The sequence below is a fragment of the Nanorana parkeri genome, unplaced genomic scaffold, assembly GCF_000935625.1.
Source record: "Nanorana parkeri isolate BGI_ZX_2015 unplaced genomic scaffold, ASM93562v1 scaffold92, whole genome shotgun sequence".
Taxonomy (NCBI): Eukaryota; Metazoa; Chordata; class Amphibia; order Anura; family Dicroglossidae; genus Nanorana; species Nanorana parkeri.
In genome coordinates, this window is record NW_017306360.1 from 1,644,639 (window position 1) to 1,660,921 (window position 16,283).

General features: G+C 45.7%; 1 protein-coding gene across 1 annotated transcript in view; it reads right to left on the reverse strand.

Annotated features, from left to right (window-relative positions):
• Window positions 1–14,220: 14,220 nt before the first annotated feature.
• Window positions 14,221–16,283, reverse strand: part of GPBAR1 (G protein-coupled bile acid receptor 1) — a 16,191-nt gene continuing 14,128 nt past the window's right edge. Inside the window, exon 2 of the mRNA XM_018552574.1 lies at window positions 14,221–15,376. Within this exon, the coding sequence (XP_018408076.1) occupies window positions 14,231–15,250 (1,020 nt within the window). The 5' untranslated portion in view covers window positions 15,251–15,376 and the 3' untranslated portion in view covers window positions 14,221–14,230. The remainder of the gene's footprint in view (window positions 15,377–16,283) is intronic.

Genomic DNA, 16,283 nt, shown 5'->3' on the forward strand with positions numbered 1-16,283 from the left:
CAAAGGACACTAAGCAGTAGCAGCCTACTGAATTCTAGCAAACAAAGGACACTAGGCAGTAGCAGCCTACTGAATTCTAGCAAACAAAGGGCACTAGGCAGTAACAGCCGCCTGAGTCCTAGAATACAAAGGACACTAGCCAGCAACAGCCTACTGAATCCTGGCAACTGAAGAACACTAGGCAGCAATAGCTGCCTGAATTTTAGCAACCAAAGGGCACTAGGCATCAACAGCTGCCTGCATGCTAGCAACCAAAGTACAATAAGTAGCAACAGCCCTCTGAATCCTAGCAACCATAGGATGCTAGGTGGTAAATGCCATCTGCATCCTAGCAACCAAAGAACACTAGTAGGGTTATTCACTGAAGAGTGAAGAGTTCGGAGAAGGCAGGAGAAGTGAACAATCTAGGACAAACTAGCTGATTTGGAAAAAATCCTCCAATTCAGCTCACTTTCCTGATATGTTGTTCTAGATTGTTCGCTTCTCCTGCCTTATCCAAACTCCTCACCCGTTAGTTTATAACCCTTTAGGTGTCAATAGCTACGTGCATCTTAGCAACCACAGATTTATGTCATATGATATTGGCGCTATTGATTTAGATCATGCCAACAGTTGCTCGGTTTACATAATAGAGACAGTGCAGTAAAAATACAATTCAAAGAGAGTGAGGAGGGACCTGCTCGTGAGAGATTTCAATCTGAGGGAGTGATATAAAAGGTGGCAGCTGCATGGAGTAAGGGCTAGTTCACACCACAAACAGTGTGTTTCCGGCCTGATTTGGTGCCGGAACGCACTGGCTCGCATACCGGCCAGCTCCCTGTGTTCAGAGGCGGGAGGGGGGTTGGCGGTGCGACTGGCCGCACCCGTACGCGTGGCATATCAATGTCTGCATGCAGTATTTTTGTAGACCGCACCGGACCGGAATGTAGGCATTGATTGCCACACGTTCCGGTGCAGGAGATTGCACTGCGGCCAGGGGGGGTGGCAGTGGTAATATTGACTTCAATGCACTACCCGCCCCTGAACACAGGGAGCTGGCCGGAAAGCGATCCAGTGCATCCAGGCACCAAATCGGGCCAGAACGCACTGTTTGTGGTGTGAACTAACCCTAAAAGTTTAGTTGTTGGGTGGAGCCGGGATAAGCTTCCCTGAAAAGGAAATCTATCTCCAGTAATGAAAAAAACACTTAAATTAAAGTGCTCACTAATACAATATAATCTCTAACTATTAGGTCAAATATAAACAATGAAGCTGCATTGAGTAAATAGATACCAGACATGTCAAGCCAGAAATACACACGATACCCATAACTGTCCATAGGGGATGGTTTAATAGTCCTTTCGAGGTCATCAATTTAGAGTTAACTGTGAATGATGGCTTTCCCTTCAGCGTGTACTGCGATACCCAATATATGTGCTGTAACTGGTTTTGTACGTGTGCGCACATGACGTGCGTGTTTTTGTTCATATTTGCATGTATGTGGGGGAGGGGGCTTTTAACATTGTTTCAAGGCTCTCATGAATTTGGTGCAGGCAGGGCCGTCTTTAATGTGGGGCAAAAGAGGCAAAAGATACACATGCAACACTCTTCTGTTTACCAGTGTTGCTCCTGGCCCTGCCATACGCCATGTAGCGCGGCGCCTCACGCAGGGTCACATCTCACGTGGGATCACGTCTCCCTGCTGTGCAGAAGGAGGACGTTACCCAAAATTGCATGGCGGGTGGGGTGGGTGGTGCGGGAGGGGGAGAGGTGTGGTGGGGCATGGCAGTGCATGGCATGACAGAGGGCGCATTGTGGGCAGGGGCCCGGGGGCCAAGAAAATATTTGCCCAGGGTCCAATCAATATTAAAGACAGCCCTGGGTGCAGGACTTTCTAACTTGACTATAATGCCAGCAAAGTGTCGCAAATGCTTTCTTGAATCGCCCCCAGTGTTTGCGCAGTAAGATTTTCAGGTTCACATAGGCTCAGATATTACAGAAACCCACCAGAACCGATCACCTTTCATGCCAGCAGAGCAAGTGCTGATTGGTTGCTATGGGTTACTGTGCTTTGTGCGTTGCTCTTTGCGTCACTAATGCTGACCCGGTTACAAAGTGTCACTGAACACTTTCACCCGAGGAGTCGTCATCCCGGCGCTGGTAGATAATTGTTCTCCGCTGTGAGGACAATGAGCTCCCACCACCACATGAAGGAAATTCACTTCCTGACAGTTAGGCTGTGGAAAGGAGCCAACTAGACCGGAGAACATAAACAATGCGGCCAAAATATAATAAAATAACAAATAAAGGAAGTACTTAACAAATTGGAGAGGGCAGAAGGCCACGAGCTGCTGCGGAGGCTCATTGTATTCTGGGAAATATCTGAGGACATCCAGGGGCGGATCGCGTACATGATGATTCTGAATAACATTGTAGACATTTCACTGAATGTACAACACACTGCGCACTTCTGTATATGTAACCATTTTATTGTATTGTAGAACCAAAAGAAATCTCACTGCTCCAATTCCTTAGCCACCATCAGGACTCCCCAGGTTCTGATCTATTAGGTGCGTCTCCACCTTGGAATGTAGTAGTATACGAACATACCGCACTATACAGAGAATTCCAATCCTTCAGACCTTATTGAAATTCACAGCAAATCCAGTATAACAGAACGATCTTATTGATATCTGCCAGCGGCCATCTTGGTGATGGACGCCGGCAGAGAGAGGAGAGGATAGTCACCCGGCGGAATAAGTTATGCCACCGGGTCCCCTCCTCTCTCCCGAAACTGTCGGGTGCTCGGCCCATGAGCGAGTGCTAGGGTTGCCACCTGTCCAGGATTCACCCGGACAGTTCGGGTTTTGAATGCTGTGTCCGGGTTTCATGGCAGCAGAAACCCGGACATATGATGTCTGGCAGACAGGGGCAACCAAAATTAAGATAGAGGCTACTAGTCCGCCACTGAAAATAGTCTCGACTGTGCTATTTACATATGAATAAGTGTTCGGGTTTGACTTGAAGAAAAGGTGGCAACCCTACTTACATTTTTCCGTAGACCTTAATGAAGTGCACCCTTGCAGTGGGGCTACCTCCGCTTGTTTTGTCTAGGGAGCTAAAATAACAGAGATATACCCTCCCGAACCATAATCCAGGCAGGCCCCTTCAGCCTAGCTCCCCCTTCGCTCCAGTGGTATAAGATCCTGTGAGTCATCATGTCCAACACAATGTTTAGGAAGTGAGGACGGCAAGGGACATACCATCGCTGAAGCGGAGGGGAGTGAGGCTAAAGGGACTGGGCTAGGAGCCAGCAGGGATCGTGGTTTGGGTGAGTATGTCTCTGTTAATTTAGCTCTCTAGACAAAACAAGCACTTAACCCTTGCAGTGCGTGGGTAGCCCTACGGCAAGGGTTAAGATTTTTTTTTGCCTGGTGTTCTTCTTTATCCCCAGTTCACACCTGTGCCTCAGGGGAATGTGCGCAAATTACAGTGCATGAAAATGCATGTCTTTTATTGCAGACCTGCTGTGGTGCCAGTCATTTCAATTGGGAACTCAAAAGCACCTGCCAAAGCTTGCACATAGTAGCGCCCCAAAGCCCTGGTACAAAACAGGTGCACACACTTCTATGTTGGGATTGTCACAATTGAAATGAATGGGCTGCCCAAATGTGCATAAAATGAGCATACACATGCACAAGGGCACAGGTGTGATCGGGGGGGGAGGGGGGTTATATAGTTTAAAGGACATTTGCAATTTCCAGCCCAAAAGGAGCTGACACTCTAATGTCCCTACTGCATTCGTACAGCCAAACCTTAGGTCCATTTCGAATAGAAGATGAGCCTTTAAAGCTTGGGGCCCACTAGGAAAAAAAATGGATGGGGCCGGAAGTGTCAACTGTGACAATATGTGTCATTGACCTTAACTTAAAGTGACATTAAAGCCTCAGATTTGTTAACATAAAACAATAGTAATGTGTGCCTTACTGTAATCCATGGTTGTTTCCCTTCTCTTTGCTGCTCTCCCTTTTAAATCTGTATCTCTTCTCATGCTGGGGGAGAACGTCTCTTTGCAGCCGACTGCCTTGTCTCTGAAATGGATACATGGTGTCTGTGTGAAGGTTCACAACCTGAGCCAGCACTACAGGAAGAGACACTCAGCTGCAAAGGGAAGTTCTCCCCAGCATGAGAAGACATGAGGATTTAAAAGGAAGAGCAGCAAAGAGAAGGGAAACTACCATGGATTACAGTAAGGCGCACATTACAGTATTGGTTTATGTTTAAAAATCTGAGGGTTTAATGTCACTTTAAAATATGTCGAAATAAAAGACGTGGTATTGCCGAAATCAGTGCACTACTAAGGACCAGTGCTTTAGATTAAAGTTCTTCTAGTAGTACCGTAGTAATAATAATAATAATAATAACTATGATGATATTTTACTTTATGACAAAAATGTTTACTGCTCCCCTAATACAAATTACTTTTAACTCTATCTCTTTAATTGTTTTTTGTAGAACCAGAAACCTCAGCTGTCCTTTAATGGGTATCTATGGTCAAAAACTAAGAATAAATCTGGATTTCTATATTGAATTTCCATAAGTTCTATCCCACTCCTTATAACCAGATCCATCTACAAGTTTGTAAACCTACTTATTGAAGATGCTCATAAGATGTACTTCCTCCATGCACTGACACCATCTCAGTGCCGCCTGAGCTACAACTCAACGTCTGAACAATGTAACATTATCATTGTTTGCTGGAAGCAATGCACGATGGGATATGTAGTTGAGAAATAGATATTGTATCATCAAGCAGCAGGGAAAGAGACGCAAAGCACACTGGGAATCCAGGAAGCTGTTGGAAGTGATGGGCAGACGTTAGGCAGCGCTCACTACTAGACATGTGCATTCAGATTCAGATGAACCTGCAAATCAACGAAAAGCAGTTGATTCGGCGGTTCGTCCGAATCCGAAATAACGAATTTATTATATGCCCGAACATACTAAAACTATATTTGGGCATACATAAATTCATTTTCAGAACACACCGGTGGCCGCATTGGCCGCCGGCGTGTTCTAAGCATGCCATCTTGGAGGCGGAGCGTATGACGTCACATGACGGTGACATCACACGCTGAACGAGCGGTGGCCAGAACGGCCACTGGCACGTTCTGTGCATGCGCGCCGCCATTTTGGAGTAGATCTTGGTATACACCAAGATGGCGGCGTTCGAACATGCAGGCGCCACCATCTTGGTGTATACCAAGATCTACTCCAAAATATCAGCCGATATGGCCGCCGCTCATTCTGCGGTTTTAGTGTGCGGTTTCAGATTCGGAGACTCGCTGCCTCCGAATCCAAAACAACATCAAATTTTGCTTCCTTTTCGTTTTTCGTTTTCATTTGCTTTGCCTGGAAACAACTTTTTTTTTTGTTGTGCACATGTCTACTCACTACATAAAATATATATTTTTTCAAGTAAGCTTTGATTGCATTATCAGAAACAACTATAGCAGGGGTAGCCAAACTTGGGTCCTCCTGTTGAGGAACTGCAAGTCCCATATGTCATTGCAAGACTCTGACATCTACAGTCACGGCTTCCAGAGGTTGATGCATGATGGGATTTTTGTTTCACCACAGCTGGAGGACCAATGTTTGGCTACCCCTGAACGATAGTATGTATTCCTATCACAATGCTGATGTTATAACAGGAGAGATGCTGGGAGCTTTACAACTTCTTAAATCAGAACATGGAATCAAAATCCCATCTACTGAGCTCTGAAGAGTTTACATCTGTTCCCGAATTCCTAGTGATTGTTTCAAATTTTGATTTGTCCCCGAGAATGTTTGACTTTGGAAATGAGTTTTAAACTGACAAATGCATCAAAGTAATATCTCGATGTTAGCCGAGAGATGTATTATATGCTCACACTTAGATACACAATGTGTCCCTAGAGATACAAAGTGGCGGGTAGGTTAAACAGAGGAAATGGACAAATGCGACATCATTGCAAATCGATGGATAGAGAAAATAAAAAAAAAATTCTGGCTGCCCTTCCATTAATTTCACTTCAGGGAAAATTAGCTTTAGCTGAATTGATTTGTGGCGAAGTCTTCAATGACTAACGTACGTTCTGGCCGTACACGGTGTACCCGTAACACAGGAACCGCCAAACCGCTAAACAGCCTGGTACTTAAGGCCGATATTTACTTGTATGAATAAGTCCCCTCAGTAAACACATTAATCGTCCCTAAATCAGGGCCGGTTCCGCTGCTGGACAGTTGTGTGTTTGCGGTTTGGAAATTTATGAGCTGAGTGCCCAGGTGCCTGAATACAAGCACTCCAGAGTCAAACATGGTAATGTGTCCCCCGTGCACTGCTCTGAGTCACAGGTACCCGCGGCCTTGGGTTACCAGGACAGCATGAAATGGAACGTCAATGGTCGGCACCATCACAGAACGTTACCTGTCCAGTTTAAAAAATGAGATTTCAATTACAAGACCTTCACCCCGGGAGACATTTTACATTGCCAGTATTTAGTGATAGATAGATAGATAGATAGATAGAGAGAGAGAGAGAGAGAGAGAGAGAGAGAGAGAGAGAGAGAGAGAGAGAGAGAGATAGATAGAGAGAGAGAGAGATAGATAGATAGAGATAGATAGATAGATAGATAGCTCAATTTATTGTACTTGGTAACAAACATATTCCAAATATGCCCACTGCGGAAGTGAGCCGTGGTTGGGCGTCCCGCTACCCGCATAATTGACCATATGTTCCCATCCAGCAGGGCCACTTAGGCTAATAGTGATCAGTGATAAGAGCACACAGATAAGATGACACTCCTTGATAAGATCGCGCAGATAAGAGAAGAGAGAACAGATTTTCTCATTGTCCAACAAGCACATAAGCAGCAGGTTATCGGAGTTGTCTGGTCCCATCTCACCGCCCAAGTCTCAGAAAGAGCCATATGGTGACTCCAGCACACCAACCTCATCTCCGTTCTGTGGTGGCTATCCCTTTATCCTGGCAGGTCTCTTACCTGTAAAACTCTAAAAATATCATTACATTGTTTAACAGTTAAAATATTTTGTTACACTGTAGAGCAGGGGTCCTCAAACTTTCTAAACGGGGGGCCAGTTCTCTGTCCCTAAGACCTTTGGGGGGCCAGACTGTGACCAGTGGAAAAAGAAAATGACCTGGAGTCGATGGGAGTAAATAATGCCCCAGGCCCAATGATCAGTAGAAGTACAAAATGTTCAAGGGTTGATGGTCAATGGGCAGAAAATATAGGCCAGTGCCTGTGGTCAATGGGAGGAGAAATAATACCCCATCATTGGTGTTAGTGGGAGAAATTGTGCGCACCATTGGTATCAGTGGAAGAAATAGTTACTCATCTTTGGTGACAGAGAGGAATTGTGCCCCATCGTTGGTGTCTGTGGAAGGAATACTGCCCCATCATTGGTGTCAGTGGGAGGAATAGTGCCCCATCATTGGTGTCAGTGGGAGGAATAGTGCGCCATCATTGTTGACAGTGGAAGGAATAGTGCGCCATCATTGTTGACAGTGGAAGGAATAGTGCCCCATCATTGGTGTCAGTGGAAGGAATTGTGCCCCACCATTGGGCCAAAATGCGTGACTGTGCAGTCAGTCCCGGACAGTTGGCGTCTATGCCTTCTTATACTCAACCCCAATATATTTTCTTTAGCCATGGAATGTAAAACGCATGACAATGCACAGAACATATAAACAAGCCCTTATCAACATACGGTATAACTCAGTACATGGGCTTAGCTCATGTTTACTGGCCTAATCCTGTCCGAGGATCTGTATATAAACTGGAAGTTTAGTCATTATTCTGCTGAATTACATTTTCACTTTCTGTGGCCATTACAGGAAGGATGACTGACTGCGAACTCCGACAACAATAACCGTCCTGTACTCTTCCTTCTATGCCACCAGACAGAGACACGAGCATTTCCAAATATTAAAACTGTATGCAAGATATTTACTGTATAGTGTTATTTCAAAGTTTTGTTTTGGTTTTTGTTGTTGTTAGATTAGAAGAAAAAAAAACAAAACTAAAAGGGAAAACTCTTGTCAAGTAATGTTAATTTTAAGAAACAATATCACACGAATTAAAGGGTTTCTAAACCCACACGTTGTTTTGCATATATATGTGGGTAGTAGGCAGTAGATATATGCAAAAAGTAAAAAAAAAAACAACTCTTTTTAAAGCAGTTTAAACTTACCTGTGTCTTTGCCGCGCGCTCCCGTCCGAAAATCCGAAACTGCTCGGGCGGCCGCAAAGCATCGTGGGGCGGGCGCATGCGCAGTTCGGATTTTCGGCCGGGAGACAAGGAGAGACGCAAGTTAAGTCTATGGACGTGTGCACCTGCATGCAGACACCGTGGGACAGGAAGTGCCAGCAAGCTCAGAGGAGTCAGCGCTGGATCGGAGAGCCGCAGCAGCGCTGGAGAGAAGGCTCAAAAGGACAGGAAAGAAGATCAGATTAAGAGACATCATTTAAAGGAGAAGTATGGGGTTAAGGCTTTTCCCCATAGTTCTCCTTAGGGTAACGGGAGGACACAAACTAGCGTCCTCCCGTCACCCTAAGCGTAGTATACCGCAAGCTACAGCTTGTGGTATACTGAGACGCCGCAGCTGAGACGGATCGCGACAATTATGTCTGGATCCGCCCAGCTGCGTGAGTGACAGCTGGCTCTGCCTATCTAGAGGCAGAGCCAGCTGTACCCGCCCCCTCCCCCGTCCGTTCCGCCAGTCAGCGCTGGAGGATCAGAGCGGGGAGAATCCAGCCCCTCCCCTGTCACGGCTCTGTGCCGTGACAAGATCGAGAAGTGAGCGAACGCCGGTATGTGTTCGCTCACTTCCCGATCTACTGAGCCGACCTGTGACAGTCTCATTGTCACAGGTCGGCTAGAACTATGAGGATGAGTGAAAAGCACTCACCTCATAGTTCTCCTTTAAGGTAAGTGCTTTAATTAACATGGGGGGGGAAGGGGAAAAAATATCCTTTAATGTCACTTTAAGGAGCTGTTGCTATAGTGTCCTAGCAATGCTGGGACATTATGATATAGGGCAGTGGTTCTCAACCTGTTGGTCGGGATGACGAATGACGATTTGCCAGGGGTCGCCTAGTGGCTCTCGGCTGCCGGGAGAGAAACACTTTCTCACGGAAAAATCGGGGGCCGCCGTAAGACAGGAAAAAAAACCCACTATAGGAATGCATAGCTAGATTCCTATTGGCTATTTCACTTTGCAAAAGCCAATAGCAAACTAGCTATTGCACCCGCCCTCTGATGCCGCCAATCAGCAGAGGGGGACCTGAAGTTCTCCATCAGGTCCCCTTCTAGTGATTGACAGCAGCAGAGGGCGGGTGCAATATGTATGTATTCAAGCAAAAAAATATGTAAAACACACCTCTAGCTATGCATTCAATTTTCCCGGTCCGCAGCTGCAGAGATCGGGAAATGTCTCAGTGGCTGTGATTGGCGCTGTCAGCTTCCTGGCGGGCTCGGCGGTGGAGCTGCGAACACGCCTGAGCCCATCCCTATCAGTGACAGTACTGCGGAGTATGTACCTCATACTTTAAATCCAATTCTTCTAGTTCCAGCTGCAGAGCCCGGTCCTGTCTTTGCCTATAGCAGTGGTGCTCAACCTGTGGGGTCGCTGTGCAAGGTGAGAGTCCTCCTCAGCTCTCTCCTAGCGCAGCAGTGTCAGTTCTCCTGCCACGCCTCCAGATGTCGCTGCAGCAGCCGCGTCATCCCTAAATTTTACCTTTGGGGGTCACCACAACTTGGCAAATGTTACCAAGGGGTCCCGACCCTAGAAAGGTTGAGAACCACTGATATAGGGGAATATAGGTAGAGAGGCAGAGAATTGTTGTGTACAACCAATACACTTTTTTTGTGTTTTTATTTAAAACAGAATGCAGTATTTTTATATTTCCGTGTATGAATGTATTCTCGGATACCTTAAAAGTCCAGTATTTTGTTTCCATTTATTCTTTGCAGTTATAGACTAAGATGTGGTAACTTCCAAATAGTTGTTTCATTCTACTTCCAATAATCTCTTTAAGAAACAATCAGCGCTAACGTAGATGAGAAGTACAACGTTTATTCTATTAATTTGTCTCATTGATAATGACACTAACATTTAGGATTCTAGCACAAAGCATTGCAAAGTTATTTCCAGTTTCTTAGTTTTTTTCAAATTTGTGTATTTTGTAAAGTGACTAAAAAAATAAATAAATACAATGAACAAAAAGAAAATAGAAATAAAAAAACACCCAAGAAATTAATAGTTAAGGTAGAGAGAGTGAAAGGTAGAGAGGGCTGATTAACGAGGGGTTAATAATGGGTTATCTTATTAAAGTGTAATAACCAGTGGCGGAACTATCACCATAGCGACGCTATGGGGCCCGCAGCACTGGGGGGGCCCGGATCCCAGCTGCTCTCCCCTGCTTGTATGGGCTGAGGCAGCGGGGATCCGAAAAAAAATGGACGGCGGAGGAGCCGCTGCCGTTCTGAAACTGACATGAGGACAGCGGCTCCACTCTCCTCCCCGTCTGCCGCTCGATCATCAGGCAGGCGGGGAGGAGATCGGAGCCGCTGTCGTCCTGTCAGTTTCAGGATGACAGCGGCTGTGTGCGTGGCCGAGCGGAGGATCGGTAAGTATCGTTGATACTTACCGATCCTCCGTGTGAGAAGGACAAACACTGGAGCGATCGTCTGATCACTCCAGTGTTTGTAAATAACTGGGGACACATAGTACTATGTGTCCCCAGTTATGAATGAACAGGAGGTGATTTACATCACTTCCTGTTCATTCATGAATTTCTCAATGGGGAGAAGCAGTCAGTACAGAGGATCCTCCTCATTGAGAATCTGCTTGATAGTAAATATCTTACTATCAGCAGTTTTGTGAATGAATGGGAAGCCTCTGTACTCCTGAGAGCTTCCCATTCACTGAGTGCTGAGGCTGCAGAAAAAGACATTGAGGACTCTGTGTCCTCAATGTCTTTTTCTATTGCAAAAGGGAAGTGTCAGGGGTCTGTTTAGACCCCTAATATTTCCCAGAAGCCCCCCAACAGTAAAATAATAATAAATAATAATAAAAAAATAAATTAAAAATGTGTAAATTTAAAAAAAGCACCCCCCCACACACACACATAACATACACGTGCACCATATTGTGGTGTACGCCAGGCACATGCGCTGCAGTGCGTTGTTAGAACGCATCATAGTGCATGATTTTTTCCTTTGTAAAAAAACATTCATTTAACTGTGGCAGCGCATGGCAAAGCTTTGTGACGCATTGCCGTGCGTTGTGATACCTTGTGTTGTAATTAAATATACCCCTGTATCATTTTATAACACAAATACCAACACAGCGCAAAAACCATTTATAACATAAATCGTTTATTTACAGTTTAGCGTTCCTTCATTTTTTTTATAATCCCCCTTTCCTCAGCCTCTCATTGGTGTGGCAGTATTAAAGTAAAGTGTTAGGCCTCATTCAGGCGCCATTCACACCAGGGTGGAAGCGTTTCATCGTGGTTTCCACACAGTTTTTGAAAGAGCATTTTTGGCTGTTTTTAGTCGCATTTCAGTGCTGAAACGCAATTAAAAACGCTCAAAAACGTGCTGATCAGCGTATTTCTATTAAAATGGGGGCGGGGGGTTTCGTTGAGGGGGGGGGGACTTCCAAAATTTTGCTATGGGGCCCTGGGATTTCTAGTTATGCCCCTGGTAAGAACCCAACATCTCTGGAAGTAAAAAAAAACAAACCTTTGTCATAGAGGTTTCACTGGACATGCCCAAATACGTATTCCACCGCCTCTTAGAAACTGTACATCTACTCCTTCAATCAGCTCTAGCCTTGGGCTCGATGTGCAAGGCTTTAGACTTGATTGGCTAAAGCCTTGCACCTGACTTTGCCCAACTAGAGCAGGGAGAACTGTGAAGCCATTATTGGGGAAAGTCATGATGACTCTGCCCAATCATGGCTCACCTGTCATGGCTAGCTGTCACTGCTAGCCCCGCCCAAATGTTTATCTGTTACCGGAATTTGTCAATGTGTTCGTCGCCAGTGAACGGGACGGCGGTCGTCGGGTTTTTTTTGTTTTTTAATCATTATTTATATTTATTTTGTATTGTTTTATTTTTTATTTTGTCGAGTCGTCGTCGTTGAGGACAACGCTGGACGTCGTGATTGACCCTGGATTGCATCGGTGGATCAATTTTTGGGGGTTTTTGTTTTCTAACGATAAAGGATTTGTTGTAGTTTTATTTTTCAATTAAAGGATTTTTTTACAAAAGACTGTTTTTTTAATTTTAATTTGATTTAACCCTTTAGTGAATGTGTAGGGGTACAAGTACCTATACTCATTCACAAGGGGGGGGGGGCGTATCTGGGTACCCCTTTACTAAAGGGATACCCTGATGTGAATAAGTTCCCTGCCCGCGCCCCCACTACCAACGCCCCAGTGCTTGTGGGGAAGAGGCCCTTGTCCCCACCGGAACGGGGACAAGGTACTTTTCCAGGGGCGACCCTGGAAAAGCACCCTCCAAGTGCCGAGGGCATGTGGCCTGGTATGCGAGGGAGGGGGGGGCGCTCGCTCACTACCCCCCTTTCTGGCCCTGCCAGGCCTATGCTCGGATCAAGGGTCTGGTATGGAATTATAGGGGGGACCCCACGTTATATACTCATTCACAAGGGGGGGGGGGCGTATCTGGGTACCCCTTTACTAAAGGGATACCCTGATGTGAATAAGTTCCCTGCCCGCGCCCCCACTACCAACGCCCCAGTGCTTGTGGGGAAGAGGCCCTTGTCCCCACCGGAACGGGGACAAGGTACTTTTCCAGGGGCGACCCTGGAAAAGCACCCTCCAAGTGCCGAGGGCATGTGGCCTGGTATGCGAGGGAGGGGGGGGCGCTCGCTCACTACCCCCCTTTCTGGCCCTGCCAGGCCTATGCTCGGATCAAGGGTCTGGTATGGAATTATAGGGGGGACCCCACGTTTCCAACCCATGGGGTTCCTACTTAAAATTCCTACCAGACCTTAAGGGTCCGGAATGACTTTGAGGGGGAACCCCGCACACATTTTTTTGTTTATTTTACACGGGGTCCCTCCTAAATATTCCTACCAGACCTTAAGGGTCTGATATGACTTTTGGGGTGAAACCCACGCTTTTTTTTTGTTTTAAATGGGGTCCCTCCTAACATTCCTACCAGACCTAAAGGGTCTAGTATTGTTTGGCAGAGGGAACCGCACGCTTTAAAAAAAAAAGTAATTTTTTTTCTTTATAAATGTCAATTTTGCTGCAGCAGGTTCTATACATCGTACAGATCTGCCACTTCACAGGCAGGTTAAGGGGACCCGGGCATGATTTTATTGTTACCCCTTTTATTGTTAAAATCACTGCTCCTTTTAAAAAGTTGTTTTTTCCATTGATTCCTGTCCCCCAGGGCTCCTCTGTCCTTGCTGGCACTTCCTGTCCCATGGTGTCTGCATGCGGGTGCACGAGTCCATATACTTACCTTGTGTCTCTCCTCCTATCCCGGCCGAAAATGTGAACTGCGCATGCGCCCGCCCCAAGATGCTTTGCAGCCGCCCGAGGATCTTCAAATTTTCAGACGGGAGCGCGAGGGGAAGACACAGGGGAGTATTAACCTCTGTTAAAGTTTTTTTTTTACACTTTTTGCATAGATCTACTGCTTGCTAGCAGTAGATCTATGCAAAAAACAGAGGGTTTAATTATCCTTTAAGAACAGGTATACCTAAAACAAAGTTATCTTCATGTAATATAACTGCCAAGAAGATGAATAAATGTTTAGATAAAAGCTCCCACGCCTGTACAGAAACTGAAATTTATGTCACTTTCAGTCGCTCACTGTGCGTTGGCTTCCACTTTTAGGCTTGCAGTTGACTCGTGGCATTGTTTCTGTCTATGGGATTACAAAACAGGAAGTCAGCTGTGTTTTGGAAATCACTTCCCACTTCACTACTTTCATTTAAAACAACTTCATATCTCATATGTACAAATGTTATCCATACTGTATATCCTTCAATCTTATTGGAAATATTTTAATATAAAGGCCATTAAAAGAACATTGTTGTCTAACATCAGTTTTTACCAACACCGCTTTATTAAATAACCCTTTACATCGTCAGTGTGCTACAAATGGGGGCAGAGATTGTTTCAGGTGAAGTCATATAGGAGGAAATAAATTATGTAACACCAGTTAATCCATCTTCAAGTGTCTCTTCCTTGCTGACCATGTTGTGCTCGTTGGGTTGCTTAACTTTAGGCTTGCAGCAAAATTTGCAGTATCTTTTGCAGAGCGTCCTCCACAGTTCAGTGTACTGGTGGTGGCAAAGTCCCAGGATCACAGGGACGATAGTGGCGCTTCCGCTTCCCAAGCACGTGAGCGTGGGGAGAATCGAGAAGCTGATGTCATAGTTCTCTATGGCCAACACCGAGACCTGGAGGAGAGCAATGTAGGGAACCCAACAGATGAGGAACGTCAGGGAGAAGATGGCGATGCATTTGGCATACCTTAGGTCCATCTGGTGCTCTAGCTCCGTGGCTGCCTCCCGCTGGACGGACCGGTGAAGCTTCTTAATCTCCTTCAGCTGTCTCCTGGCCACGGAAAGAAGTTTGACGGTGATGAAGCTCATGGCCAGGATGGAAGGGATGACAAGACCATAGGTCTCCAGATAAATGTAGGCATGAGGGAACACTTGCTTGTAGGAGCAGGATAGACTGCTGTTCCAGTTATTCCAACCCAATATGGGCAGGCTGGCGAACAACAGTGGCAACGTCCACACCATAACCAAAAAGAAGGGCACGCAACGGTGGACCAAAAAGTTCCGGTAGTGCAAGGGGTATATAATGCACAAGTACTTCTCATAATGAACCATCAGCAAGTTGGCCAGAAATGAGAGGAAGAAATAATTTGGAGATATGAAGGCAAGGAGACACCAGTGATAGCCAAGATTCTTATCAAACCTCATGCGGGGCATGCAGGGCAAGAAGACCCCCGTGAAGAAGTCCGCGAACAGCAGGCTGAGGAAGAAGTAGTTGGCCGTGTTGTGCAACTTTTTGTTGAACACGATTCCGATGATGATGAAGAGGTTGGAGAGGATGATGAAGGCAGACAGAGGGTTGGTGAGCCATAAGATCAGTTTTTCTTGGGTTATATAGTTCGAAGGATTCACAGAGTCCGAAGAGTTCACAGCTTCAACCATCTCTATATTTCAGGGGGTCAGTGACTTGAACATGTCCTTGACAACGTTTCTCTTAAAACATCTTTCTGAGGATCACGAGAGGGACACCGATATTCACTCCAACAATTCATTTTCTGAGCAGGTAGTCTGAAAGGAAAAAAGGTAAATTAACATGGAGTCACAAACCCTGATGTTTTCAGGCAGAACAAAATTCCAAACTTCATTGACTGACAAATATTTTGAAAACCTGGTGGATTTCAGTAAGCATGTCCACATTCAAAGCTCAACTCCAGGCCAGCAGCTAAATACAAATATTGGAGCTGTTTACCTACCTACCAAAGGATTTGTATTTCTGTACGTCCACTTCTGAGGCAGGCAGGGGACCTACGTTTTCTCTGCTGCAGTTGAGTAACATGGATAGGTCACCGACCCACCCGAGCCTCTGATTTTCTAGTATAGGAGAAGCACCAGTCTGATGGTGTCATCTCTCTGCTCTCTCATCCGGCTATCATGATTGGTTGCAATTGCTGCCCCCTCCCTTTCCCAGCCCCATGATTGGATTGATTTATTTTTAATATCTGCCTGGAGTTCAGCTTCTCTTACCTCTCAACAACGGCAGGGAGCATGCAGGTTGACCTTATCACTCAACTGTTGCATATTCTGGCACCCCAGAACCATGACTGAGGTGTCGCTGACAGCTCACGGTCAACTACCAACGATCGGGAGCTAGTAGGACAGGCTCCCAATTTGCCAATCAGAGTTAACTGATGAATGAGAGCCCCTCCTACAGGGCTCCATCACAGCCCATTTAAAGGGCCAGCTGCTGCTGGTGGCAAGGGATTAAAGATGGTATTCCTACATACCGGTACTAGTATTTCTTAACTTCATTATAAGATCAGCCACCTCAATGATGAAGAAGTAAAAATGACTACCTTCCCTGCTCCTCCGCCACCCCAACCTATCCCAATCCACACAATTATTTTCTCTCCTTATGCTCTTTCTACCTTTACATAATATATAATTATTATTATTATTTCTTATTGTAAGAACCTAA